This window comes from Channa argus, chromosome 1 (genome assembly GCF_033026475.1).
Source record: "Channa argus isolate prfri chromosome 1, Channa argus male v1.0, whole genome shotgun sequence".
NCBI lineage: Eukaryota > Metazoa > Chordata > Actinopteri > Anabantiformes > Channidae > Channa > Channa argus.
This window is the reverse complement of record NC_090197.1, coordinates 37,923,151-37,949,685: the sequence shown is the minus strand read 5'-3', so window position 1 is coordinate 37,949,685 and position 26,535 is coordinate 37,923,151. Positions and strand designations below refer to the sequence as shown.

The 26,535-nt window shown below is 38.3% G+C and overlaps 1 protein-coding gene across 4 annotated transcripts; it reads right to left on the bottom strand.

The window, feature by feature from the left end:
* Nucleotides 1-20: 20 nt before the first annotated feature.
* slka (STE20-like kinase a) lies at nt 21-26,535 on the bottom strand. 4 transcript variants are annotated; one of them, XM_067518512.1, is made up of 21 exons: nt 26,366-26,535; nt 25,354-25,820; nt 22,260-22,424; nt 19,827-19,875; nt 19,142-19,291; nt 18,180-18,252; nt 17,588-17,782; nt 17,283-17,364; nt 16,929-17,060; nt 15,540-16,793; nt 15,322-15,452; nt 14,708-14,831; nt 14,110-14,289; nt 12,332-12,424; nt 11,048-11,119; nt 9,841-9,970; nt 9,407-9,531; nt 9,116-9,310; nt 8,349-8,474; nt 3,207-3,320; nt 21-3,048 (listed from the first exon to the last, which is right to left on the bottom strand). In XM_067518512.1, exons 2-21 carry the CDS (start codon nt 25,501-25,503, stop codon nt 2,902-2,904), a joined length of 3,687 nt encoding a protein of 1,228 aa, XP_067374613.1. In that variant the 5' UTR covers nt 25,504-25,820; nt 26,366-26,535; the 3' UTR covers nt 21-2,901. The 4 variants fall into 4 exon arrangements, with proteins under 4 accessions (XP_067374613.1, XP_067374623.1, XP_067374631.1 ...); XM_067518522.1 differs by lacking the exons at nt 11,048-11,119; nt 26,366-26,535 and having other exon boundaries at nt 25,354-25,978; XM_067518530.1 differs by lacking the exons at nt 12,332-12,424; nt 26,366-26,535 and having other exon boundaries at nt 25,354-25,978.

Below are 26,535 nucleotides of genomic sequence, written 5' to 3'. Positions count from 1 at the left end.
AAAGAGAAAAAAGTCAAATCAATGGTCAATATTTTATTTACAACAACAAAAAAGTAGGTTTATAAAGACACTTTAAATACATTTGATCTGACATCAAAATGCATTTACTAAGAATATCCACTGTAGCAGAATTATTAAATCAACACAATAAAATGCTGTAACTTAACAAAATAAAAAAATATTTGAAATCTATGGGGTGTATGGTGTAAAATTCAGACCCTCTCCAATAAACCCCAATAAAAATCCAGCATTCATGACTAAACACTTATGTTAATGTCAGCATATACAAAAATCATAATGTGTGCTGATAATGATGATTGGCAAAAACACCTGATTAGGTAACTTTACCTAAAAATAGTCCATCAATATTTTATTCACATAATACAGTGAAGGACGTCTCATCACACACTGAAATTCATACATACATATTTCCAGCACTTTCTTCATTCTTTCAACACTTGTTTCAATAACAGCAAAAACTCACTATATAGAGAGATTACAGCATCAATATATCAGGAATACCTGTTTAGAAAACTAGATGTGACAATATGGGTGTATTTGAAAATTGACAAACTAAAAAAAAGTTACACTATTTCAGTCAGTTTGAAGTTGCGTAGGTAAAAAGTAAAAACATATTTCAACAAAACAAAACACATTGACAGTTTATTACTGCATATTTTTTCTTTAGCTTGTGGAAAAACAGTGCAAATTAACAATTTTACATTCCTTAAGTATCCATAAGCCACAACAAAACATTGCTGCTCAAATCAACTTGCAGAATGTAAAGTGATTTATTTTGGTAGCATTTTACTTTACAGCTCAATCATAGCAGGGTAATATTCAGGAAATAACAAGGTAATACAGGGGTAATATCTAGATACTTGTATGGTAGTAGGGGGGCTAATACCTTGCTAATAACAAGGTAATATGGCTGTAATATTTTTGTAATTATGTAAAAGGGTTGATTAAACAAATATTGTAATATCATGTACCAACTAAGTAATTACAGGATTCTAGCTTGTTATAAACAAGTGATATCTTTAGATAATAGGAGGCCAAAAGGTAATAATATAGAAAGACTAAGAGCACAATACATTATTTACCTGGAAACATAGTGTTGCTTCTCATACTCTCTCTCTCTCTCACACACACACACACACACACACACACACACACACACACACACACACACACACACACACACACACACACGGTGGTAACAGTCATGCAAGGTGGCCACATGACCCACCAGGAACAACTTGAGGTTCAATGTATTGCCCAAGGATGCTTCGAAATGTAGCCAAGACAGGGGATCGAACCACTGACCCTGTGGTCTGTGGATGACTGTTTTTCCAACTGAGCTTCAACTATAACTATGAATCACAGCTATAAAAGGCCCAACTCCCCCTTTTACTTCATGTCATGGTAATATCTGTAGTCGTAAATATTATAGACAAGACAGTTCAGAATTCATCTTAAGCCATGGTTGCTGTATAGATTAAAAATAATTTCCCCTTTATAATTATAAACCTTTGCTTCATTAAAGGTTCGTTAAAATAGCCATTGGTGCCTCTTTTTAAAACATCTGGCTGCAGCATCGGGTTCGTTTACACTGTTTGTAATTAACAAAAACAAACAAACAAACACACACACAAACAAAAACAAAAACCTTTTCGTAGATGTTGCTTTTCTCCCTTTGCAGTCAATTATATATGGTGTTTGTGACTATACAGAAACTTCTGGGGAGCTGTCATGTCGTCTATCAAATGTTACCATGAAATTAAGTGAAAATGGGGAGTTATGCATTTTACAGGTCTCATTGATGGCTGTAAAAAAATCCCTAGGTGTGTTTTTAGGTAATTACAGTATCTTTTGTGTTTAGTTTTCATACTTTTACCCATGTGATTTTAGCCCCCTATTACCTAGATATATCAATAATGTCTCCTAGCCATTACCTGGTTATTACTTAGTACTTAGCCATAATATTTACCATTACATTATTATTTTATTAGCATAATCCTATTACATCGTTATTACCAAGATATTAGAATCACTTTTTAGATGCAAACCATTATTTATGCAAACCACTATTTTAATCATTCAGGGAAAAATTTGTTTAGGAGTACAACACTCAAATCTAATTGAGCGCTTAAGTATATGCTTAAGATTCTTAAGTACACATGTAACATCTCAATAATTTACAACACTATACTTGTACATTCCTTTTAAATGACTGCTTTATGATCCCAACATTAAGCTGTTTTTGACAACATGAAGACACTGTGCACATTAAGACAACACAGCCATAACAAAGTCTACAGACTCATCAGTACATCTCCCACCGTACTAGTTTTGCCATACATGCAGCAAAACACAATCTCAGAATTGGCTTCATAACCAGCAAATATGAAATGTTTGAAATGATCATCTAGTGATAATGGAGGAAAAAATGTACCACCTATTGAAGGGCAAAACATTCAGCGGGCACTGTATTTACTTCACACTGTAAAAAAACACAGGGAAAGACCTAAATGCAGAAAAAAACCCATGAGGCACTAGAGAGCATTCATATTGTAGCAGGCTGTGCTTACAATCATCTGATATGATTGGCCTTAAGCTACCAACTCCAGACTTTTAAAATTTCAACATGCCCAAAAAAGTGCATAATATCCATTAACATTTTCCAACAAGCTGAAAAAAAAATTATTAAGTCAGGGAATGGTGTGTAGGCAGGTTATGCTCACTAATGGTGGAAGAAAAGCAGTTAGGACATTTTCATGTTTCTCATTAATCGACACAGAAATAATGTCACTCCACCAGTAAGAGTCTGTGAGCAGAGCAAGTTTTATAGGAGTCTATTTTTTTTTTAGCATAGACAGAAAGAAGGAATCAGACGTGAGGCTATAAACCGGAGTTGTGCAGGTTCGGGATGGGGTAGAATTTGGATACTCGACTCTGGGTGGTGGGGTTAAGGCATTCCGATTCACCAGTCATCTTGAAGAAGACCTCTTGCTCCTGGAGCTTCCGTGTGAACTCCTCCTCTAACGCCTGTGAGGGGCAGCAGAAACAAATGTCTGAGTCAATGATTTAGAAATATATTATAGAAATGTTCATATTATTAAGCAGGAACTTGATAGCAATAATATGACTCTGATAGATTTTTTTTACAAGTTGAATCAAATAATAAATTCATTGTAATAATATACCTTCTTCCTGGGTCTTAGCTTTTCTCTCCACTCCTTCATCTCCTGGCTGTGTTCCTCATCTAGTTCCTTCAGCTTTTGAGTCTCATGTTCAATCAGAAGGTGGCATTTCTCATTCTGAAAGAAATGTGGGAAAAAAAAAGAACAATATGATGGACTGGTGAAGAACAACTCCTGTACTCTAATTTAGCAGCACTAGAAAATGCTTAAGTAAGTTGCTATTGTTTTTCAGTTTTAAAGCTACAGACATTTAGTTTTTGGGTCAGTTTTCCATTTACTGTATTTACAGCTACAGCTTCTAGTTGGCAGGAAACACTTGATTTTGAACAAATCATGCATGATTTGTTCAAAATCAAGTGTTTCCTGCTGTATGATGTAAGCAGTTCACTCCTGTTAGCTAGAGCAAAAACAATACCACAATTATTTTGAGTGAACCAACTAGAAGCTGTAGCTGTAAATACAGTAATTGGAAAACTGACCCAAAAACTAAATGTCTGTAGCTTTAATGCATCAGTTTAACAAGCTCGCTCAGGTCAGCTACCCAGTTAGCTGGATAATTACTGTAGACTGGCCAGTTTGTGAGCCTGAATTAACACTCAACACTTTTCATTTGACCTCTACAGTAATTATCCACTTCTCAGAAATGTTGGTCTACTACTTAAAGATTAGACTGTAACCAAAGCACATTAAATTCAGCTAAATAATCATAAAATGTCTCTAAATAATACACTAATAACTCAAAAATAGCACTGTTCTGCTTCATAGCTTTCAAGTGCAGAAAATGTATAACCAACTTCTAGTTAGAAATTAGAAAAGGCAATTTCCAAGGAAACTACGTGGGAGAGCTGTCTAGCTGCAGGAGACACACCGATCGCTCAGAAGCTGCAGAGAGTTGACAACTTTGCACGTTCAAAGCTGCTAATGTAGAGGCAAACAGGAAAATGTTGAACAGATGCAGAAGACGATACGAGATAAATATGGACAAAGGGAGAAAGGAACAAGATGACAAAAAGGAGAGAAAGAAAATAAAGAAAAACAGTTGAAGGAAAAGTTGAACTAACAAAAGGTAAAAGAAGCAGAAAGAAACAAAGGAGCAAGTCAAGTAAAAATATGACATAAAAAAGTAACAAAGAAAATAAGTAAGGAGTCGAGATTAGAAAAATATGACATTTAAAGAGAAGTTAATACTACAAAAGGTAGAGTTCACCACAAAGTAACAAAATGCTTTTTTTTTTTTTAAATTGTGTTTCCTGTAAGCCAGTGATGTGTGTTTGTGGTAGAACCTGGGCCTTTTACTGTAGCTAAATGTCATTTAATGCTGTTATTTCACAAGTTAAACAAACAAACAAAACTTTTTTTGAAAGTGTATATCCTATTCATCAGAAATCAGTGCTTATCTTAGAACCTGGACCTATTACTGGAGATAGACTGAAACCGAAAACTAATTAACAAATTTTATCATGTAAATGCTAAAACAAAAAATTTAATAATGTATGAAAGGGCTTTTATTTTGAAAGTGTTTTTCCTGTGTGTGAATGTTTCCTCTATGTGTGTTTCCACTGTAGGTAGCCATCACCTGAAACACACAGGAAAAAAAGGCTTAAATTCTGAAAAAAGTAAAAAGGGACTTTTATTATGTGTTTCCTGTCATGAGCAGGAGTAAAGATGACTCCCTCAGGTCCGCACATACAGTATATAATACCGGTGTAATCGGGGTTCTACTACCAGTAAACCAGCATTTTTACGTCAGCTGACTCCGGTGGGAGCAGCGGGGCCTACGTCTATAAAAGTAGAACACAGCCTCCTGCATTGATCCCTCTGTGCATTAAGAGGGTGATAACAATGCACTCACACTATCTGACTGCTGTTGAGAGACGTTGAAAGTCCCACGCTCAAGCAAGACATAAGCACATTAGGCTGCGCAAGAAAAACGCATAGTGAGTGAATTCGCATGATGACAAGATACACGCAGCCAGACTTATGTTGGGAGAGCGGCCGGACATTCGTTATGCACTGTAACAGTCACAGTGCTCAAACAAATAAGTCAGAGGAGGGGAGAATCTGTCTCTGTCTACAGCACACATCAACCAGTCTCTGCTGATGTATGAGCGTGCAACAGTGGTCTGCTGGTCATGAGTTAGAGAAAATTCCGACGTGTCCCGTAATTAGAAACGAATAAAATGACAAGGGGAAGCCCATGATGACGCTGCACAAATATCCTCAGCTGACATCCCATCTAAGAGAGCTGTGGATGAAGCCACGGTTTCCCTTTGGAATGTTCTCTGTAATTCACAAACAGCTGCTGTGTCTTTGTCAAGGTTGCAGTGCGCGCTAAATAATGAGACGGCGCACACAAAGGACAGAGACTCCTCAAATCAAAAAACTTTTCCTCCACTTCCTTTGTGTGGGGAGGAAGGAAAACCCCATCTAATGTAATAACTCTGGATTTGAAAGAGGGTGTTCGGTCTCAAAATAGCTAAACTCCTGTCCTCTCTAATAATGAGATAGGAGGGAGAGACGGAGCATAGAGGAGGGTTCCGGGCCATGGGTGGTGAGAGAGGGCATCCACTGCGAGAGATGGATCGTCTTGCGCGCTCATGGCGAACCACAGAGGGCACTGTGCATTTTCGCGGGAGGCGGATAGGTCGACCTCTGCTCTCCCGAACCTGTCGTACAAGAGTAATGGGTTCAGTCTCCATTTGCTCTGAAGAGGTGTGGCCTCGCGAAATCAGTTCTGCAGCCTGGTTATGTTTCCTGTAGACCGCTCTGATGGAGAACATGTTTATGGGTCCAAAGCAAGAGACCCCTGGCTGTTTCAAGCAGGCGGGCTGAGCGTTTGATGCAGTCTTTGAGGTCGATGGATGTGAACCAATACCCGGGACGCACGCACTCAATCACATGCTTTATTGTAAGCACGTGGAACGGTCTCTTCACCATGGTTTTTTGAAGAGAGCCTGTTGGAACTCTGGAGTTGGCTCTTTTATCCCAGAGCTCCTTTGACTGTCTGAGATGACATCACATTCTCCAATATTCCGTTGAAAGGAGGAGGAGGAGTGGGAAACTGAAGGGTGCAAGCCTTTTTTATTAATCTGTCCATCCACTCGTTCATGGAAAAAAGCCACTCTGAGTGCTCGCAGCGTCACACGACAGCCAGTGAAGAGCCCTCACCACCGCTGTGTGAGCTGGACGTTCACTCTCCTCAGCCTATTGGAGGGCATGAACAAAAAGGCTGAGGTGAGGGGGCATGGATATGCGTTTCCCCCGCCGCCTGTTTGCGGGGGTGGCACAGTGGGCTGGTTCGAGCAGGTGCAAGCTGGTCGTTGCCTCTTTACAGCGGAACGGTGAGGAGCAAGCTGCTTGTTTGGGGATAAACCCAATAGCGACAGCTCTTAAAGGGCGAAACCATATAAAAAAAAAGAACCCAGGCCTTTTCCTGTAGGTAAACATCACCATAAACTCAGTTTACCATTTAAATGCTAATATTTTGAAAAAAGAAACTGGGCTTTTATTTTGAAAGTGTTTCCTCCTGTTCCTCAGTATTGTAAAGTCACGCTACAACATGTACCTTTTATATCAAAACACAAGTGTTGCATTAACTTCCTCTCACTGACTGTAGACCTTTAAGAACAAATGTTGACGTGTCCTGCCAGGAGGAGGGAAATGGCCGACCTGATAAACAGCCTGCATGGATGCAGCAGGAGTCACTATAACCAACAGTTAGTCAGTGAGAAATAGCACTTGTAAAACCTTCATTGCTTTATTATGTTGTATTTCTCTGTTTGTGTGTGTGTGTGTCTCCACTATGTATCTTGAGGAAGAAAAACTGTCGGGTTTGGACACAGCGCTGAGGCTGATCACATGACCTGAGTCAGCTGTGTGTGTTACCATGACAACTGCCTAATCAGTCACTCACATATGCTGAAGACAGGCTGTGAACTGCTCAGACTTTGCCTCACAAATTTTTGCAAATAGTAAAAAGTATTATTCCTATAGAAAAAAAAAACTGTAAGCAGACATGCTAATATACTTTATTTGAAGATACTCCATAAAATGAAGGCATGGTGGAGATTTTAAAACAGACCCCGTTTTATTTGAGGAGAATTTCTGCACCTCCGTTATAATGGGGTGCAATGGGAGTTTCAGACGACACTCTGTCTGCATCTGGCCACTTACAGAAAGAACCATAAGTCTTCTCACTATGAGAATTACATTTCCTGAAAGAAGACAAAAAATACCTACATTTTAATGTATTATATGTTTATGAAAGTTGACTGAAGGAAAGATTAAAAAGAAGAAAAAAGTTTATAAAAGGGGAAGCTGAAAGGTTAGTGTGTGTGATGTCACCCAATCTAGCTGTGCCAAAATTCTGCAATACACACTAATGAATAAGAATGAACAATCGCCAAAAACTACCTCAACTAAAACTGCCATTATTCAAAAAGTATAAAAGATACAAAGAAGCTTATCAACACACAAAGTTGAAAATGTCTATACTCGTTACAAGTTTAAATTACATTTCTATGGCAAAGCCTTTAGGCTACTAAAAAAATAAATAAAAATATAACTTCTGATTAGAAATAAATCTACAGTGTTTAATAGCAGTATCACAAATAAACGCTATGGATTTTTTTTTACAGGGTGCATTGAGAGAAGTTTAAGTAAAAAAAAATCTCTTTGATCTGAGTTTTGTGTATTTTAGCAACATCTGTAGAATCAAAACTCTGCATAGGCAGACTAATTTTGAACTTCCATGCTAATCAGCTAGCATGTTAAGCTTAACATATAAAATATGTTAGTTCTGTATTTATGTATCATGAATATTTACACCTGGAGCTACATAGTTTCTTCAAAATTATTTGACAATTGCTTTTACTTTTACATTTTGCTGACTTTGCTAAAGCAACCTGCCAAGCTTGTGACATACATTTAGATTAAAAGGCGAATACATAAATGTCACAGAAAACTACATTATGAAATAAAACATGACATGAAATAGATTTATGTTGGGGGAAATGCTATCAAAAATTTTTTTGAAAGAAGAAAAAACAAAAAAAGTCACTTGTAAATTTTTTTTACATTTTTTGTTCAATTTATTTGTGTGATTTTAAACATCTTGGTGTTCCATGTGTCGTGTTGTGGCCCTACCTGTAGCTGCTGCAGCTCCCGTATGTTTGAGTCACACTGCAGCTGCAGATCCCTCATCTGGTTCTCATGTTTCTGGTGCTGATGGAGCCGTTCATTCTTCTGCCTCTTTTCTTCCTGTGAAGCAAACTGGACCACACAATACGAATACAATGGTGACAGAGTTACCTATAAAGGCACACTGCTATTATCTAAACAAAACTACCCCAAAATAACATTTTAACCATGATGGTGAAGTTTGTAAAGTAAAGGGTTGTGTGTGAAATAGCATTCATGAAAATCTTTGAACATGTTAAGCGGCTACGTAAAAGTCAGTTGCATAACCCAAAATGACTGCATGTACATGCACTTACATAACCAGGTTAGTCTGAGAAACCATTTTTCTTGGGCAGTTATTTACAAGTACTTAAAAACTGAGCTATAAATCTGCTTATCCAAGCAGTAAGGAGTATTGTTTTACTGGTTTCCAACTTTCGTACTTGTTTTTGCTGTATTCCCCCTGCAGAGTGACAGTGCAGGGGGAGAGAGAAAAAGTGAGGGCAAAAAGACAGGGGATAATATACTGTGCAAACTATCTGAATTAAAAAGCCTTTAAAGACTTTTCTTATGCAAATGCACTGTTAGTGCATCCATGGCAGAGAAATTGCCGTTCTATGAGAAAAATCTTCCTGGGGAAAACAGCCTTCCCTAATTCCCTACCTTGAAATTGGAAAACAGCTTTCCCATTTCCATGACAGGTAAGTACATGTAAATGCACTGAATGTTTGTACCTGCTTTATCCGTTCTCTTTCCTGCTCTGCAGTGACAACTGCATTTGCAGTCATGCGGATGCTCTTTTTGAACATGGCCATACGAGTCTTGGCCTCACTGCGCTGAATCTTGGGCAGACGAACTCTCTCTTGAGTCTGTTTGTTCTTTAGCTCCTCGATAAGCCGCTGGATATAGCGCTGCATTTGCTCCATCTCCTATAAAATACATACAAACATGCAGTTTTGAGTTCAGCATAGTTGTTAAAAAAAGACAATGTTTCTCAGTGGAAAGGTCTCTCTCTATGCCCTCACCTTTTCATGCCTCTTTAGCAGCTGGTGTCTCTGCAGGAAGTACTGATCTTTTAGCTGCTGCTTTAACTGCTGGTGCTTCTCCTGAAGGTGGCGCTCTTCCAACTCCCACAAGGCCGCCTCTCGAGCTAGAAGACATGTACATGAAAAATTCCATCAAGCCACATAAGTGTGATTTATCAGACTTGTACATGCATGGTAGATGGTGACGAATAGAGTGATGTAAACAAAACAAGTTGGGCAAGCTGTAACATGTCCTCTCAAACTGCCAGTCTGCACAGTATGATTTTGATATAACACCATAAAGACGAAATCACCACCAGGGTTTGCATATTCAGAAATCTAAACAACGACTGTATGTTTTCAAAAGTGGTAAGCGGAAATGTAAAGATATGACTTTGGGTAAAAGGGAACAAAGTTCACTCCCTATCTTCTACCTCTCATCAGCTGCTGCTTGTGATTGAGGCAGTCTCTCTCAATAGTGGCAATTTCCAATTTATGCTGCTGGATGATTTTCTTTAGAGCTGCATCTAGATCTTGCTGCTGCTTCTGTAGGAACTCCTGCTCCTGAGAAGTCAAACAATAAGGGTAATGAGCAATAGCCATAGAAAGCTGGGATCATAAAGAGAGACAGTCAAAGAAGTGAGAGCAAGGGAGGGAGAGTGAGAGAAAGAGTACAGTGTCACAGTGCAAATGCATCGAAAGCATCAAATCTTCTAAAATAAAATATACGATCTAGTCAATTCCTCCACTTCAAGTTCAGTACAACACACAGCACAACTGGACTCTGATATGTGACACTCAGATCATGGATGACAATGATCCACAATGAAGGTGAAGAGAGAAAGAGAAAAGTCAACACGTCAGTAGAGCTTAAGATTCAGTGTTATGTACGACAACATCAACACTGACATTCACATTGTCCAGAGTCTAGTCTACATAATGCCTGACTTGTTCCATAATAAACCTGAATCTTTTCATTTAATTTTCTTCTCTGTCTTTACACATAATTTAAAAAACTGTAATCATCCACTCTTCTATTTCTAAAATTGAGCTTGGGGCAAATTACAGTACATTATATACTGTTAATACTCACCTATGATTTGGCATAATTGAGTATTCACTTTATCAGTTGTGAACCTAGGCAACAGTAATTATACTGCTGAATCAAAAATGTTATACCCTAACCATATTATGAGCAATACAAGTGACTTTTACAACCACCATGTAAGGCTGTTGGTATATATTCAGACTTTGGCTGACAGAGACAAACATGAATCCAGACACAAGTGGATCAACAAACAAAACAATCTTTGGAACAGAGTGCTATGCATGTTTACTGCCAGACTTATTCTAGTCTGATACAAATATAAACACCAGATAAAATACTCAGACTAGGTGTAGAACATTTGTGAATTGGTGAAAGAAAAATATTGAGCAGGAGAGGAGGAGAGATCCACTGCACAAACACAGTGATGACAACACTCATAAAAATAAATAATACAACTAAATTAAATAACACTGCCCATGCTTACATGTGTCATTTTCAAAACAAACTGAACCATCAGAACCTATTTTGTCACTTAGCTTTGCACACATCTAAGTATGGGCCATAGATGGAGAAAAACAGGGGTGGGGACTTACATCCTGCATCTGAGCGTTGAAGAGTGCACATGAGGACAACTGAAAAGACTGTATCATAACCTGGGCCACTGCCTGCGGAGGAGAGCACACAGCGCACTCGTCCTGATCAGGGTCAGGCAACACACAGCAGACTGAGGATCTCGCACATGAACACACACACACACACACACACACACACACCCCTGAATCTTCCTAAGTTATGCATGAGATGGCTCGTTCTACTCCTGGAACTTTGGTGAGTTGAAGATGCATAGAGCAAGACATTATAAATGTTAGGAGGAAGTCAGGTAATTAGTTACTAATGCTTTTCTTGTTCTTTTCATGCTTGTAAATGGCTCATTTCAGCACTTGAGTTTAATCCATCTTACTAAAGGAACGTTTTGTTATATTATAGAGGCTCATTGAGTGTTAATGATCTAAGAGTGACCTTTCAGACAAAATAAGGTGTTTGTTCACATGCCTTATGTTTAATTCATGATGCACACTAGGTTTGGTAAAGTCTTTCAGGGCAGATGGGGAAACAAAAGCTGTGTCTGCAATCGCTCCCTTGTTCATTAGTTCATAATTTCTTGCATAATAATCGAACATGGGTGGCAAGGAGGAATTTGAGAGGGGACACGTGTGACTCACAATTTTGCAGATCCATGTGTACAGTGACAACTATACCTTCACACAACTCAAGAGTAAAGTGACACTTTGGGATGTTAAGTAAACAGCATCGTACTACTACTTTTTGTTCCATTATGAGCATTTTATGTAAAGGATCTCATTTACCGTATTATAGTAAAGGTCATTCTGCTAGGTTGGCAGGCAACATTTGCCATTGTTATTAATTGTTCTAATGTCTGTCAGAATATTTAGTTTGATCTATAAGGTATCAGAGATGTCCACCACAGTTTGGCTAATGTTTTGTATTTGGCCATCTGTTATAGAACTCAAGATCTTTTCTTAAATATCGTGGATGACTTAGAAAAAAGCTATTATATTTAAGAAAGACAACCTTTATGTCTTTATGTTAGGGTGGAATCTTTGACAGATGACAGTTTTCTTTGAATTGTCAGATCACTTAACCATATAAAACAATTCAGACACTTAAACGAAAGACCTAAATACAGCGCACTAGGTAGCATGGAGCGATTACACACAACAACCATTTATTTTTGTGTGCATGTCAATACTTTACAAGAATGTATCAGTTCATAGGGAGAGAGGAGAATGGCAGAGAGAATGAGAAAGTAACCTCTTACTCTTTCACAGAGTAAGAGACAGAAAGTGATAGTTTACCTCTGCAGTCTTAAGGAGCGTTAGGTCCTCTTTTAAGCGTTTCATGAGCTCTTTTCTCATGTGTTTGGGTGATTGTCCAACTTCCTGTTTGGCCTACATTGTATGCGCAGACATCGGTTGATGCTTTATATGCTGAAATTCTTAAAAAGCTGGCCAACAACACTAGAAATCATGCACGGCCCAGTTTGAAGGGAGAGATACTAAATCCAGCCACCAACTGATTTAAAGTTAGCATGCTCAGTTCCCATAGCCTGTGTCTGATGTTCCTTTGAACAGCCCAGTCTTTTGATTAATTAATTTCCAGAGGATGTCAGAACATCATTCTGAACTGCAGAAGTTAGAGTTAAGTCAAATGTTTTGGTTTGATTTGTACGCGGCAGAGGATGTTAGTCTAGAAAACAGTTTAATTGGTATTACTTTGCATTCAATTTTGCCCCACAGCCATCAAGATGACTATGTTGACACTTGAAATTAGAAAAGCAGAGTAACTGAGTTGGAATTATAAGCTATGAATGGTCAACATTCCTGATTTATGGACTGCTTAAAAACTCTTTTAAATATTTAAAACTTATATCTGACAAACATAAAATTAAAAATAAATACCCTAATATATTGAAAACTAAGGCGGCCAATTGTGATCAATTTATCTGTTTATATGATTATTTCCCCACTTATTTGATGAAATTTGGTTGGTACAAAGGAATGCAGCAAATCCTACCATTTGAACAGCTGGAACAAGATATTGTTTTACATTGTTGCCTAAAATGTTATAATAAACCAGCCCCAAATACCTACAGAAATGCTTTCCTTATTTCTAACTTATTAATTACAAACAATTCCATATCAGTTACTCTGATTCAAGGCTTTTATTAGTCCTTCCAAAATATCCCAACACCTCTTATAAAAATAAAACAATCAGCAAGGTGTGGCCAAAAGCCACTTCACACACTCAAGCAAGAGACATGATTAGTAACAATACAAAGTGACAATACATTTTTTTTATATTCAAAAACACCTCTTGAAAATTCCAAAATAATAAAATAATATAAAATAATAAAAAAAACTACACATTTTATCAGTAGACACAGGCTCGTATTTATGCAGCAAAACAACAACACACTACAATATACAGCTAAATGTTGAAATAACCATTTAAAGCCAATCAGCAATAACATATTTCTTTACACTGAAAATATGTAAATGGCCCAGACAGAAAATAGCTAGCAGCACAACCACCACCAAGTAATCATAATGGATGATGGATGCCAATCAGCCCTACTGCCAAAAAGCTGCGTAGAGTGAAGCACAAACTGTAAAAACAACTGTAGGCACAACTAAAACGTCAGAAGCATTTCAGGTCAACAAGCAGAGAAAGTGGCAGAAACAGCTAAAGGAGACAGTACATATACATGATCAGCTTTTATACTTAGCCTGTGATTGAGCTTTCATAAATAGTCCTTTTATGAACAGAATTGCTTCAGGGGTGATTAATAACAAATACAACATGGAGCTAGCAGCAAGCTAGCAGAAAGATGGCATTGTTGTTGTACACATATAGAACTAAGCAGAAGAGCACAAAACACACCACTCCCTTAGGGTAAATATAACACAGCCAAGTATGTGCCAAGTACACTGGCTAAGCAGTGAAAAACATGCACCATTAAACAGCTTGTAACTATAACATGCAATTGTATACAATAATAAACTTCCCAAATTTAGAGCTAACGAGTCCACTAAAGGCACCAGCTCCATACGGAAACAGTCATGCAACACCTTACCTCTTTTTTTCTGTTCTTCAGCATGTTTTGGAACTTGGAAAGCTCCTTGTCTTGATCTGCTTTGATGCGTTTTGCTTCATCTCTGAGCCGACTGGTGTGATCCTGCTCCAGTCGCTCAATGGTTTGCTTTTGCTTCTTTTCAAGATTTTCCACTTCTTGGTCATATTGACGCTTTTTACCCTGCATTGACAGAACCAACAAACATTGGCATAAGCAGGGCAATAATAATAAAAACTGGGATTAAGAAGAGCGTTTATATATTATCCAGTATTATTGTATTAGTAAAGGAAAGATATGGATATATAGCTTTGCCATTATTGCTTAGCAAGAAGAGGAGAATTTATTATAATACACATCTATATTAGAACTTCAAACTCTCAAATATGACTAAATCAATTATTAAATGACATCAACTAAAGGAATGAATGTTAAACAATTGAGTTGAACCAGTGTTTGGCTACATGTTTCATGCAACTCTTCTGTCAGTGTTTAGAGCAAGTTTGCGATGATGCAATGCGTTTCCTATGAGTTGGACTAATAAAAACATCTCACCACTGCAGTACAAAAAAAAAAAAAAACCCCAAAAAAACTGACTCACAGCCGTTTCCTGATCAAAGCGGCGGTAGATCTGCTCTCTCTGCTGTTGCAGCTTGTTGCTGAGCTGCTGCTGGGCTCTTTGCTCCTCTTTTTGCAGGAGGCGTAGTTCTCTCAACTCCTGCCGTCTGAGGAAACCACATCAACAGAATATTCAGGGTGGCCCCATATTTGCTTGTCTTGAACTTTGTAGTTTGTTTTTCATGAGATCAGCTAAAACAGATAAGACCTTTTTTTTTTTTAATGTCTTATATATATTTAATTAAACACTATTCTGCTTGGATGATTCTGCTCCCTAATCCCTAAAGTTGTTAAACCGACATATTAACTGTTTAGCATATTGCCAAAATGTCATAAACCCTAGCAAACAATCACACTGCACTTGTTTAAACAGTCAGGGCAGCATGTCTTAGGTCTTACTGTATGTCTTTAAAAGGCAACATGAGATGACAGTAACATTATGCAGCATTAATCAGAGGAGATAACCTATCTGGCATTTGTAAAAAGCTTGTGGGAGTTGTAAAATGAAAGAGAACTATTTAAGGCAGGCATGTTAAATAGGTTGTGTCCCATATTTAGATCAACCAATTATGGCAAGTAGATTGGATACAGACATACCTGAGGAACCTCATCTCCTCACTTTTGGTGTCGTTATCTGTCACTATCTTTGATGTCGTCACACTGACTTCCACACCATCCACCATGAACTTACGTGTCTTCTTCAGAGTTTTCTTCTGACGTTTTGACTCCTACAAATGAAACTGGATGTTCTGGGAGAACAAATGACTAAAATAGTGTTGATAATTTAAATGTAAGTGAAGTACGGATCGTATTACCTGCATTGATAAAGAGCCCCCTTCTTTGCTTTTGGATAGGAAGCTTGAGATTGACAGATTTAGGTCAAGGCTGTTGCTATCAGCAGCAGAGCTGCTTCCAGAGTCCGATTCCACATCAGGTTTCATTACAGCAGGGCTCACTTGCTCCATCTTGGTTTCTGAATCAGTTTCACTCTCTGGGACAGAGACAACATCTTGGGTGCTCTCATCTGCAAGAAGAGCTTTCTCTTCGTCCTCCTTCACAGGGACATCTTCAGTTGTGACCACTAGTTCTGCAACCTCAGAGGTGTCTTTGGCTTCATCACTGACCCCATTTGTGGATTCTACTGCTGACTTTTCCTCCAGTACAACCTCATTTTTGGACTGATGGTCTTGTTCAGGCTGCTCTTGTTCAGGCTGCTCTGTCTCCTCTTGAGACTCAACCTGAGGCTTCTCCTCTGGTTTACATTCTATAGTCTTCTCCATCAAAACCTCAGCTGAGGACGTATCCACACTTGGCATTGTGTCTCCATTCACTTTTGTGTCCATTACCTTTGATTCTATATTTAATGTGTCGATATTTACATCTGTACCATTAGGTGTGTCTTCTGTACTGTCTGCTGTCACTTTGTGCTGAGAAATCTCCTCATCTGGTGGCTTGTCTTTTGTTTCAGTTTGTATCACTTCTTCTAGTACAGATTTAGTTTCTTCTGGTTCATCTTCAGCTTGTGATTCTTCGCTACCATTTTTTTCTCGCTCTTCATCGTCCTTTAACTCTGGTGTTTCTCTTTCAATTTCAATTACTATTTGACTAGGTTCAGCCTCTGTTTTCTCTCCTTGTGTCTCATTTTGTTCCTCTTCTATTTCTTGACCATAAGCAATAGGTTCTTTGGCATCTAGTTTATCTAGTGTATCTAGAGATCCTTCTGGCTGTGACAGTACAGATCCAGCAGAACTCTCTTCAGCTTGAGTATCGTCTGGTTTAGGTTCTTCAGCATCATGTGGGGAAAAGTCCTTAGTGGGTTCTATTAGCACAGGGGCCAGATCTTCATTGCTAACATCAGACACCTCATTAAGTTTCTCCTCCTCAGTCTTGTCTATCTCACTTGTTCCCAGTCCTTCATCTGAGAGCTTATCACTGGTATGGTCCTCAACAGGTTCAGCTTCTGTCTTTTCTGTAACAGATTCCAGCATGGAGGAAGCTGGTGGTAATTTGTCATCCTCTGAGCTGGCCATACTGGCATCTGAGGGTGCTCGCTTATGCCCAGGTGCAGCCTGAGTCCACAGTTAGAAAATATAAAAATGGAATGCAATCGGTCAGGTGCAGTAAAAGATCACAGTGCAATTTCAGCAACAACTATTGTGTCATAAGAAATGTGGTTTTATCGGTACATCAGCAAAACTACATACCAAAGGTGTGTCCGGCTCATCCTCATCCTCTTCTTCTTTACTATCCTCAACCTCCTCTGTAACTTCAGCTTTGGCCTCAGCTATGAGTTCTCTGAGAGGTTTGCTATCAGTTACACTGGTGACAAAAGGATGCTATATAGTCGGACAAGGGAACAAGACAACATCAAAATGAATTAGAAATCATTATCTGTCAGGCATTATTACACAAACAAACAGCAAAACAGAAAAACAACACTCCTTGAAATATAACATATTGAAAGTTACAGTTGTAAGTGTGTATACATTATTTAAGTTGTAATTGTACACTGCACTTCTGAGATAACAGTAGTTAGGGAATGAATAAGGGCAGCTCACCTGTAGAAGCTGTACTGAGGTCCACCTGTTGTCCACATTCTTATCAAGGGCCTTACGGAGAAAGTCTCGGAATTCTGGTGACCTTTAAAAAAAATAACAAAAAAATAAATAATAATAAAAATCACAAATTATCCCTGGGTCCTTCTTTTTGGAATAAATTAAAACCTTACTTCTACCTCTAGCCATTAACTTTAGTATTAGTAATTCACCATACTTTCACACAGTAAACAGTCAACATATCCTAATATCCAAATTGGAAACATTTCAGTGCCACCTTTCCATTTATCACCACTGCAGCGTCTTACCAGCGAGAGGGCTGCATGAGTGTGGGTGGCTCAGACTTGGCTATTTTCAGCAGCACTCTCATGGGATTCATCTCGTGGTTGGGTGGCTCAATCTGTGCCAGCTCTATCAGAGTGACACCTAGGGACCAGATGTCAGCCTTGTAGTCATATGGACGGTCCTTGGAAGTTTCGCACATGACTACCTCTGGGGCCATCCTGCAAAATGAGATATCATCGAGTTTGTAACTAGCATTAAGCCAAATTTGAACTTAAAGTGAATATGTTGATCCACATGTTTTTTTTAATTAAAATAAATATGTGATTAAATAAAATAAAATACGTATGTGTGTACATTTCTGTCAGAGATTTGTCTGAAATTTAAGAAGCAAAAAATAAATTTAAGAAGCAAATTCAAATGTCAACCAACATTCACGTGCACCTAGATTGCTGAAGATATTGCTGCTAGTCAACGTTTATGAGAAGCCTTTGTGACAATGCATAGGAAAAAAATAAATAAATAAAAAATAAATATAAAAATCAAACCAAACTGCAGGACACACCAGGTGGAAAAGGGATAAATGCCCTCTTATACAGGGCGGGCTGCCTGACTCACCAATATGGAGTGCCGATGAAAGAATCTCTTCTCTGTAAAGTGCTGGTATTTTTAGCAGACACCCCAAAGTCAGCTGAAAGTAGAAATTAATAGTGTGATTCTTTCTATCAGTGAATAAAACTAAACTGACAACTGAAATGACACTGTCCGTGTTAAACAGAATAGCTAGAATAGAAAAAAATTATTTACTAAAACAACACAACAATGGTAGAATTTTTCCTTAACTAACTCGCTTCGTCCTTTTAAAAAGAAACCTTGTAAGAGGGAAGAAAAGCCTCAATCTCCTTTTTATAATGCTTTTATTGTTTATAAACACTCTCAGCAGTTCTGTTACCTGTGCAACTATTTCTCTTTTTCACGTCTCACTTACAGTATATACACATTAGAGGGAAAAAGATCTATCATTAGGTCCCTGGTGACTGCTCAATAATTACCGTTTGCCAGGCTCTGCTGTGACCATCTGCCTGCAGTATGTGAATCATCAGTGCTATGGATGCTACAGCAGCAACATGAATAGTTTTACTTCTGTAATATTATGTAACCAATAAGTGGTGTATAAAAAACAGAGCCTTTCCTCTGAGTCTACAGAAAACATATCACTTTATTTTGTAATGTTTTTGAGCTTAACAACACAAGAATGACTCATTCTATTCTTTATCATATGTAAACAAAGGGCTGTGCACTTCATCGTCACAATCGCCAAAGTCACATAGCACCGATGGCAAAGGGATCCACAACTGACTTAATTAGCTTTTTAGGCCATTAAGTGTTGGCCCCGCAGGAAGGTTGAGAGTGGTCACAAAGGACATTCATTAAAAAAGAATAATCAACAATAAAGCACCCACTGTTCGAAGTAGGTATAGCATATCTCCTAAAGTTTGTTTAACTGAAATAAGAGTGATTTTTACTTCACAATTACTGAAACAGTACAATGGAAAATGCAGCAGCAAAAAACATTTTACCCAGTTTCACATCGCCATCCAAGGAGAGGAGAATGTTTCCAGCTTTCAGGTCTCTGTGGATAATCTTGTTCTCATGGAGGTAGGACAAGGCCTCCAAGGTCTGCTTACACACCACACGGATCTGAGGCTCTGTCAGGGGCCTCTCAAGTTCTGTGGATAAACATGCACACAGATGATTCTAAAGATCATATGTTGTTACTGTTAATTTTGTAATGCTGTTGTTGTAGACAGACTGGTTATATTAGTATCAAATGTAATGGTCTGATGGTTTCCAATAGCAACTGAAGGATGAAACTCCACCCTTACATCAGCCAGCAAGTATAACTGGATATATCTGGGGGAAGACATTGTTTTAGGTGAGTCAGACCATGGAACAGAATGCAACAAACTGTGGAGTGAATTAATGTGTATCTTTCTCTGTTTTGGTAATTAACACCAAGGAAAAAGCACTGGATGTTTCTTTAAGCTTTAAAATAATAAGAAAAGAAGTGGACTACCCACTCCTTAAAATAAAAGCTACAATAATTGCACAGTTCCAATGGCCTCTCCAACTGGGGAGATGGAAAAAAACCCACAAGGAGGCTTCTGGATGGAATAAAAAGAACTGGCACTCTAGGATGGAGAAAGAAAAAGCTCCAAAATGGTATCGTATTTCTCTGTGTTCTTCAGTGATGGAGGGACTTACCCAACATGATGGCATCGACTGCACCACCCGCACAGAACTCAATCAGAATCTGCAATAGTAAAAAAAAACAACTTAGAACAATGTGTAATGTGAACTGTAATGCAACAAGGCTTTAAAGTAACTACTTTTATCGAAAATAATTTGCTTAAATAGGAGAACCCAGGCAATGTTTTTATAGGTAGGTGAACAACGTGTCCTTTACAGGAACAAAATCAGAATCTCCTTTATTTATCACACTGGACACATTCCAAGAAGACAAAAAAATAAAATAAAATCAGACACTGATTTACCATTTTCGGACAATCTTTGTGTTTCAGTCTTTAAATGAAACCATCAGTAGTGTGTTAATCTGCAATCAAAGATTGCTGACTAGGGTTCTCTCCTTTTTTATTAAGTACCTGTTCAGCAGGATTGTTTATCCTCTTAACTGTTTCTTAAAAATAAATTCCTATTCGTTCAGAGAGTTCAGAGAGTGTATCTGACTCATTCTGGATAATTCATCACACATTCTGAAGAAAAATAATTTCCTCATTTGGAACCATGACAGTATACTTGGGACATAATGACCAAAGCCAACAATATGGAATAGATTACAGATCATTTTAATTTCTGGTGTAAAGACAGTTTCCTTACTGCTACAATTGTTCTGCCAACTCATAGACTTAATAATAAAGGAACTTTGTTGGGAAATATACTGAGGAAGTAAGCAAATGTTCTTTTGTTGCATTTGTCACTTTTAGAGTCAAAGTCTACACAATATATAACTTAAATCTAAAGGTTTGAATTTAAACACAGTATGGCACAAAAAACAGCATATGTGCTTTCAACATAATATTCTTCTGCCATTAAGTATCCTGTGGTGTAATAATACTTTAGATGATCATAACGCTGTTCCTGAAGGACATTATGAACATATAAAACTGTTTCCTGACCTCAGTTGTAATGACTGATGTAATGTACCTGACTGCCACTTCATCTATATTGGCTTTGCAAGCATGTTACTTGACAGCTCACGGTATCAGATGATACACAAAAATCAATCAAAAGGTAAAACAGAGCACCACCCTCTATTCAGGGCTCCAAACAAAGAGGAGAAAGTGGTTGTTCCTGTTCTGCATAACAAACTTTGATCTATCGGAATCTCACTTGTAACTTACATTTTGGTGATTCTGACTGTTGTGCAGAAAGTTAAATTTCAAGGAAAATACTTTCCTTGGTTAATAGAGAAAAGGAAGAAATTATACACTAACATTCAACCTATGCAGAGCAGTGGCAGTTACACATTCGTCATGTTGTTTAATAACGGGGACCAAAGGGACAACCTGCATGAAGCTCTGAATTATTCACAGGCACTTTCTCCAGCCACCAAAACCATTCCATTATCTTCCCGTAGATGTGGCCAGTCCACAAGGGACGGTCACATGACACCACCCGCCAGGAACTAATTGCTCTGGGGCCTCCTACTGCACAGAGAATGAGATTACTGACCAAGTATTAAAATTGCACAACTCTCTGCTGACAGTTAAGTAGAATCAGATGTAGCACTTGCTTAAAAACAAGTTTTGAGAATGTAACTATTTTGATACTAGAAAGAAACCATATTCATTGCTTACAATTTGTGAGTACAAAAGATTTTACTCGTATTCAGTGGTCAAACAATTATCCATTCCTGTATGACGAACACTGAACATTTATAGAATTCCTTTTTTCTCAACTCAGCTGATAAAGCAACTTTACAGTACACGTTTCCGAAGATGAATTTCACAAACACATTTACAAATCAATTCCACTAAACAAGATAAAAACCGTGTGCTTCCACAGCTACACACTGAACCATTCACTTCCACCTTGTTGCTCTCTTCACTACCTTGTAGTCTGTCTATCACCAGTACACTTCTGCATACACTTCCTAATCTAACTAACCTTACAATACACAACATGAACTAAAACAGAGGAAACCCTGGTTGCTTCATACATTGTGGGAGGGCGAGAATAAGGTAAATGTGAACTATTCAGTTGGAAGTCATAGACTCAGAAAATGCTTCCAACTATATTTCAGAAGCAATTTATACAAGACAGTGTATACTATGTATCATACAGTTTTTCCTGCATTATAACCTGTCATTTCTGGAAGTACAGGCTATCTGGCAGGGGAGCATGCAGCCCTGCCCTCAGACTGTGTCACGTGGTTGGTTTTAAATTGTTCAAAAGCAGGCAACAGAACAACTGCACAACTATTATCCTTTAATCAAATGATATAGAAGTCATCTGAGAACCAGCATAAAAACTAGTGGCTTGCGATGAATTTCTATGTATCCATGCATGAATGTTTCACTGTCTCTGTGTCTACTTGGCTTCAAATCAACAGCAATGCGTGAAGGAAAAAAATTCAGTCTCTTTTTCTTTCAGTCAGACACTTGCTTGTTTACTTACCCAAAGTTTCCCTTCAAAATAAAATGCATCCAGCAGTTTGACAATGTAATGGTGGTCGCAGGAGGCCAGAATATCAATCTCTACCATATAATCCTCCAATTCATCCTCTGTCTTTGTGTCAATAACCTTGGCGGCAGCAAGAGTCCCGTTCTGCTTGTTCTGAGCCTAGAAGCAAAACAGAAATAGCAAATTGTGGAGTATTATACATTCTGAAAACAAAACATGTATAAATCATTAAAGGCAGGGGAAAAACGAGTGGTACAATCTGAGTATGTTCTACAATTCATATGTTATACAATTCTTTAAAATCAACCATTTCATTTAAGACAAAAAACATTTAGAAATGTAATGTTTTGATTACTGGGCCTCCACAGGAGCATCCACTCACCCAACTTTTGGCACACTACTGCGAGCTGATAACTGGACCATGTTATGGCATGTGTAGCTATAAGCATCTCTAATGGATTACATTACTATAAATATATTTCATTGACACTCCATAGTAAGACTGTTAAAAAGAAATTGCTGTCAAAAAAAAAAATAATTAAATAAATAAAACACACATTACCCTCTTCTTTAAGGTCAAATTCTACAATACAACCCATTTTCTTCAGACCTACTATAACAAAAAGTCATGTCTTCTGTCAGTCTCGTGAAACTTGCTCACTTCCTTTTCTTCCTTTTCTTACCTCTCTGCTGTCTTTCCTTTCAATTTGATGCACCTACTAAAACCTGTACTCACAGCAGCTGTAATTTAAATATGATACCAAACAAATGTGTGGTTTAACGGGTTTCTAATTAGGAAAACGGGTATGCTCATCTTTATTGGTAATATCCGAAAATCTCACATTCTGATTAGGCTAACATAAGAGAAACAAATACCCCACAACCAATGAAAGAAGGAACTCAGAAGTTATTTTCAAGCCAGCTTTGGACTCAATGTTTATGGATACAGACACAATCTGAGGGAGTTAAGGAAAAAGAAATGGGAGGGAGTGTTAGGAGCAACTGCAGCAGAGTGTGTCAGAACCTATATTTACACTGTTCTGACCCGACACACTGTTTCTCATTCTATTTGTACTGGCCGACGCCTAAAAGTACAGCCCATCAGGCCATCAGTAAATATTAAGTTATTAGCTTCATAATGGAGAGATCAGTGATAATTTGCATGTCACTTAGCCATTACAATTAAATCCTTTTGGTTATTCCATACATGACATTTTATACTTTTAAACTCTATATTGTTCTGTTTTTAGGGATTAAATGAGAAAGTTTGCTGGTGTAATATTGAAGCTTAAATGATGCATAACCCTACAACAGGGAACATTGTTACATAGCCTTTTAAAACTAGCAAATAATTCATCCTGTTTGATGATGAATAAATTGTAAAAAGGAAGCTACTGCTTTGCAGGAGACCCACCTCTTGTAACACAGATACATCAGTACAACTATGTCAGCTTACTGACTCTGTAAACAGAATTGTGTAAGCAGTTTGTGTTAGGTCCTAACAAATGTCTACGGCACTCTTCTTTGATATTTAAAGCAGCAGCACAATCTGTGCCACATGTGTATGTGAAGTCAGAACTCTTTCACTCTCTTTAAACAGTTGATTCACACTTTGCTGGCAAACTTTGTCATCCTGTTCTACTGAGGCAACCATTAAAAGCCTGTAAAACAACAGATGACATGTATAGTCTCTGTTGATGGAGTAATGTGACCTCACCTAATGTAGGCAAGCCCCCCCCACCCTTCTATGTATGGGAACAAAGAGTCAGCACAATGCAAAGTGTGTGTCCATCTACAAGTTTAGTCCAAAAAGGCACTAATGTCCTCTGGCTTTCATCACAGATTATCTAATCAGCTAATAAGACTTGGAAACTGGCAAATGAAGATTTCCTGGTCATTAGCTGCATTATTTGATCACAAGAGTTCCAGTTAGGGACAACATAAGCAGCACAAAGGAAAGAAAGAGAGAGATAGAGAAAGAGAGAGAAAGTATTTCAACAAGGCTTACTGAGGCCCTATGGAATTCTGAATTGATAGAGATATGTAGCTCTCTAGAATACAAATTTCCTCTGAACAACTATAATACCAACATTTGTCTTTAGATAATTGTCTTTTAGATTTGTATTGCTGCCTACATAATTTGATGGAATTTAAAGAGGCTGTTTTAAAGTTAGCTAAAAACAGAAAAGAAAACAAAAACTCGAATCTAACCTCTCCTTCTAGACACAAAGGTGCAGTAGCTATACAGTGCGAACAGAATAACCATTTCACCACTTAATCTTAGGTCAGTCCAAATGCACACAAAGATAACTCGATATGCCAATTGGGGAGGGATTACAGGTAGGGGCGACGAAACAAGAATGCAAACTGCAGGCTCCGAAATAATCAAAGAAAGACAGCAACTCTTACACTAAACAGCTCCACAAAGGCAAACTGCAATATGAGTCACTAGGTTTACGGTTATCCTGTCAAACTCACCTAGATCATCAACCTTAAGTTGAACGGTTATCTACTAAACACTACACACCTGTTCATCTGGTACAGTGTATTTCTTTAACAAACTTCTTGTCTTTGTAAACAAAGTCACTTTTCAGGATTCAGGATTCTACATGTGTGGGAGTGACATGCCACCTGCACTCAGGGCTTTTCCTATCGTTTGTGTGCCCGTACAGTTTGCCATTTGTGTGGCCATGATTACTCTGTACAAGTGAACCACACCTTCAACAGCTTGACTGAGGCCAAGTGCAACTCAATGACACGGCAAAGTCATGTTTATAAGCTGGAGCCTAAAAGAAATGCCTTAGTTTAAACTGTTAGTACCGAGTTGCGTTTCTTTCCTCAATATTTTAGGAGGCATTAGGTGAGATATCGCTGCTATGATTAGACTGTCAGACTAAACATTTCACTTGCTGATGGTCCAGTGGCCTAATGATGTACTTAGCCTGACCGAGGATTGTGCTGTCAATACTGTCATTTTAACGCTAACCTATAATATCACCTGCATGCACAATGAATATGAAACACAATGAAAGCGGATGTTTTAAGAAATGAGGTAGAAACCCTAAGGCGGATGTGAAATTAACGTTACCTTGTACACTTTCCCAAACGCTCCATCTCCCAGCTCCCCAACGATCTCCCAAATTTCCTCTGGGTTGACGTCTCTGTGTACATGTTCATACTGCTTCTTCTTCTTATCGGGCCCTAACTTGAATATCTTTCGAAAATTGAAGAAAGACATCTTCTTCGCATGTGAACTACAGTGCTGTGGATGCGGTGTCTTCGGCTATTTCCGCCACGAACATGCAGTTAGCGGTCCCTCCCGACGCAGAGCTCCAATGGCTATATTCACAGCATTCAGGCATTAAATCGAAGCGGACACTCCGGCGTTGAAGCCATTCAGCTATGATAATGTCAATTAGAACGTCCCTCGACGGCTGTTATTCACAATCACATCATAGCTCGCAGTGTCACAGGAAGCTGGTCGAAGAGGTGAGGGATACAGAGAAGAGTTCACTGTTCCGTACAAGGAGGGGGGGGGGGCTCCGTTTTGAACGACTGAAATTGCATAAAAGCGCAAATGTCAACCATATCATCACGCACAATACGACATTTTCCTCATTTGACGTTTCCGATGGTGTAAAATGGACACTGAAAAGAGCTCATGCTTCGCTGGGCTGGCCTCACAGAAGTTAGAGGAGCAGCACCACGCGAGCCAACATATATTTTTGCATTTCCGTTTTAAATTTTAGCAATAGAGCTTAGGGACGTAGGCTACTTTCTACTAGCGGGCATTCGTCAATGGAAACTGATATCCATGTCCTGGTAACAAATTGATAAACTAAAACTTGTATTAGTTGTGTATTTCGTGAGTGTTATAATAATATAAATGCTGTTAGCTCTGGCTGGTAACGTTAACTTTTAAGGAACACCTATTAGCTGGTAACTGTAAATTTGCGTTAATTTGAAAACGCTCTTCCCATTATATTTATGATCAGATGCAAGAGCAAATGCGTTAACTAGGTTCGTTTTGCGCACAAGAGATTTTGTGCTTTTACATTGGAAACTCTGTTTCCTCTGTTGATGTGTCTCTTATTGGTTACCTTTACGGTGTTGATTAGCGCTCTCTGTTTCCTGAATCGCTTGGCAGGACCCACTTTGTTTACCGGTGTTTCAAATTTACCCTTGACCACGTTAACTGGTGACCGACTTCCGAATGCGTCGGTGGTTGCTCGTAGTTACGGCAGCTGTTGAAACCAGGAAGACAACACAT

Excerpts from the sequence above, each read along its gene's own strand:
- slka (XM_067518512.1), bottom strand. The coding sequence starts at position 25,503 with ATGTCTTTCTTCAATTTTCGAAAGATATTCAAGTTAGGGCCCGATAAG. Across the intron at positions 19,292-19,826 it reads AGTCGATGCCATCATGTTGG|AACTTGAGAGGCCCCTGACA; the intron begins GTAAGTCCCTCC and ends GTTTATCCACAG. Across the intron at positions 18,253-19,141 it reads GGATGGCGATGTGAAACTGG|CTGACTTTGGGGTGTCTGCT; the intron begins GTAAAATGTTTT and ends TTCTACTTTCAG.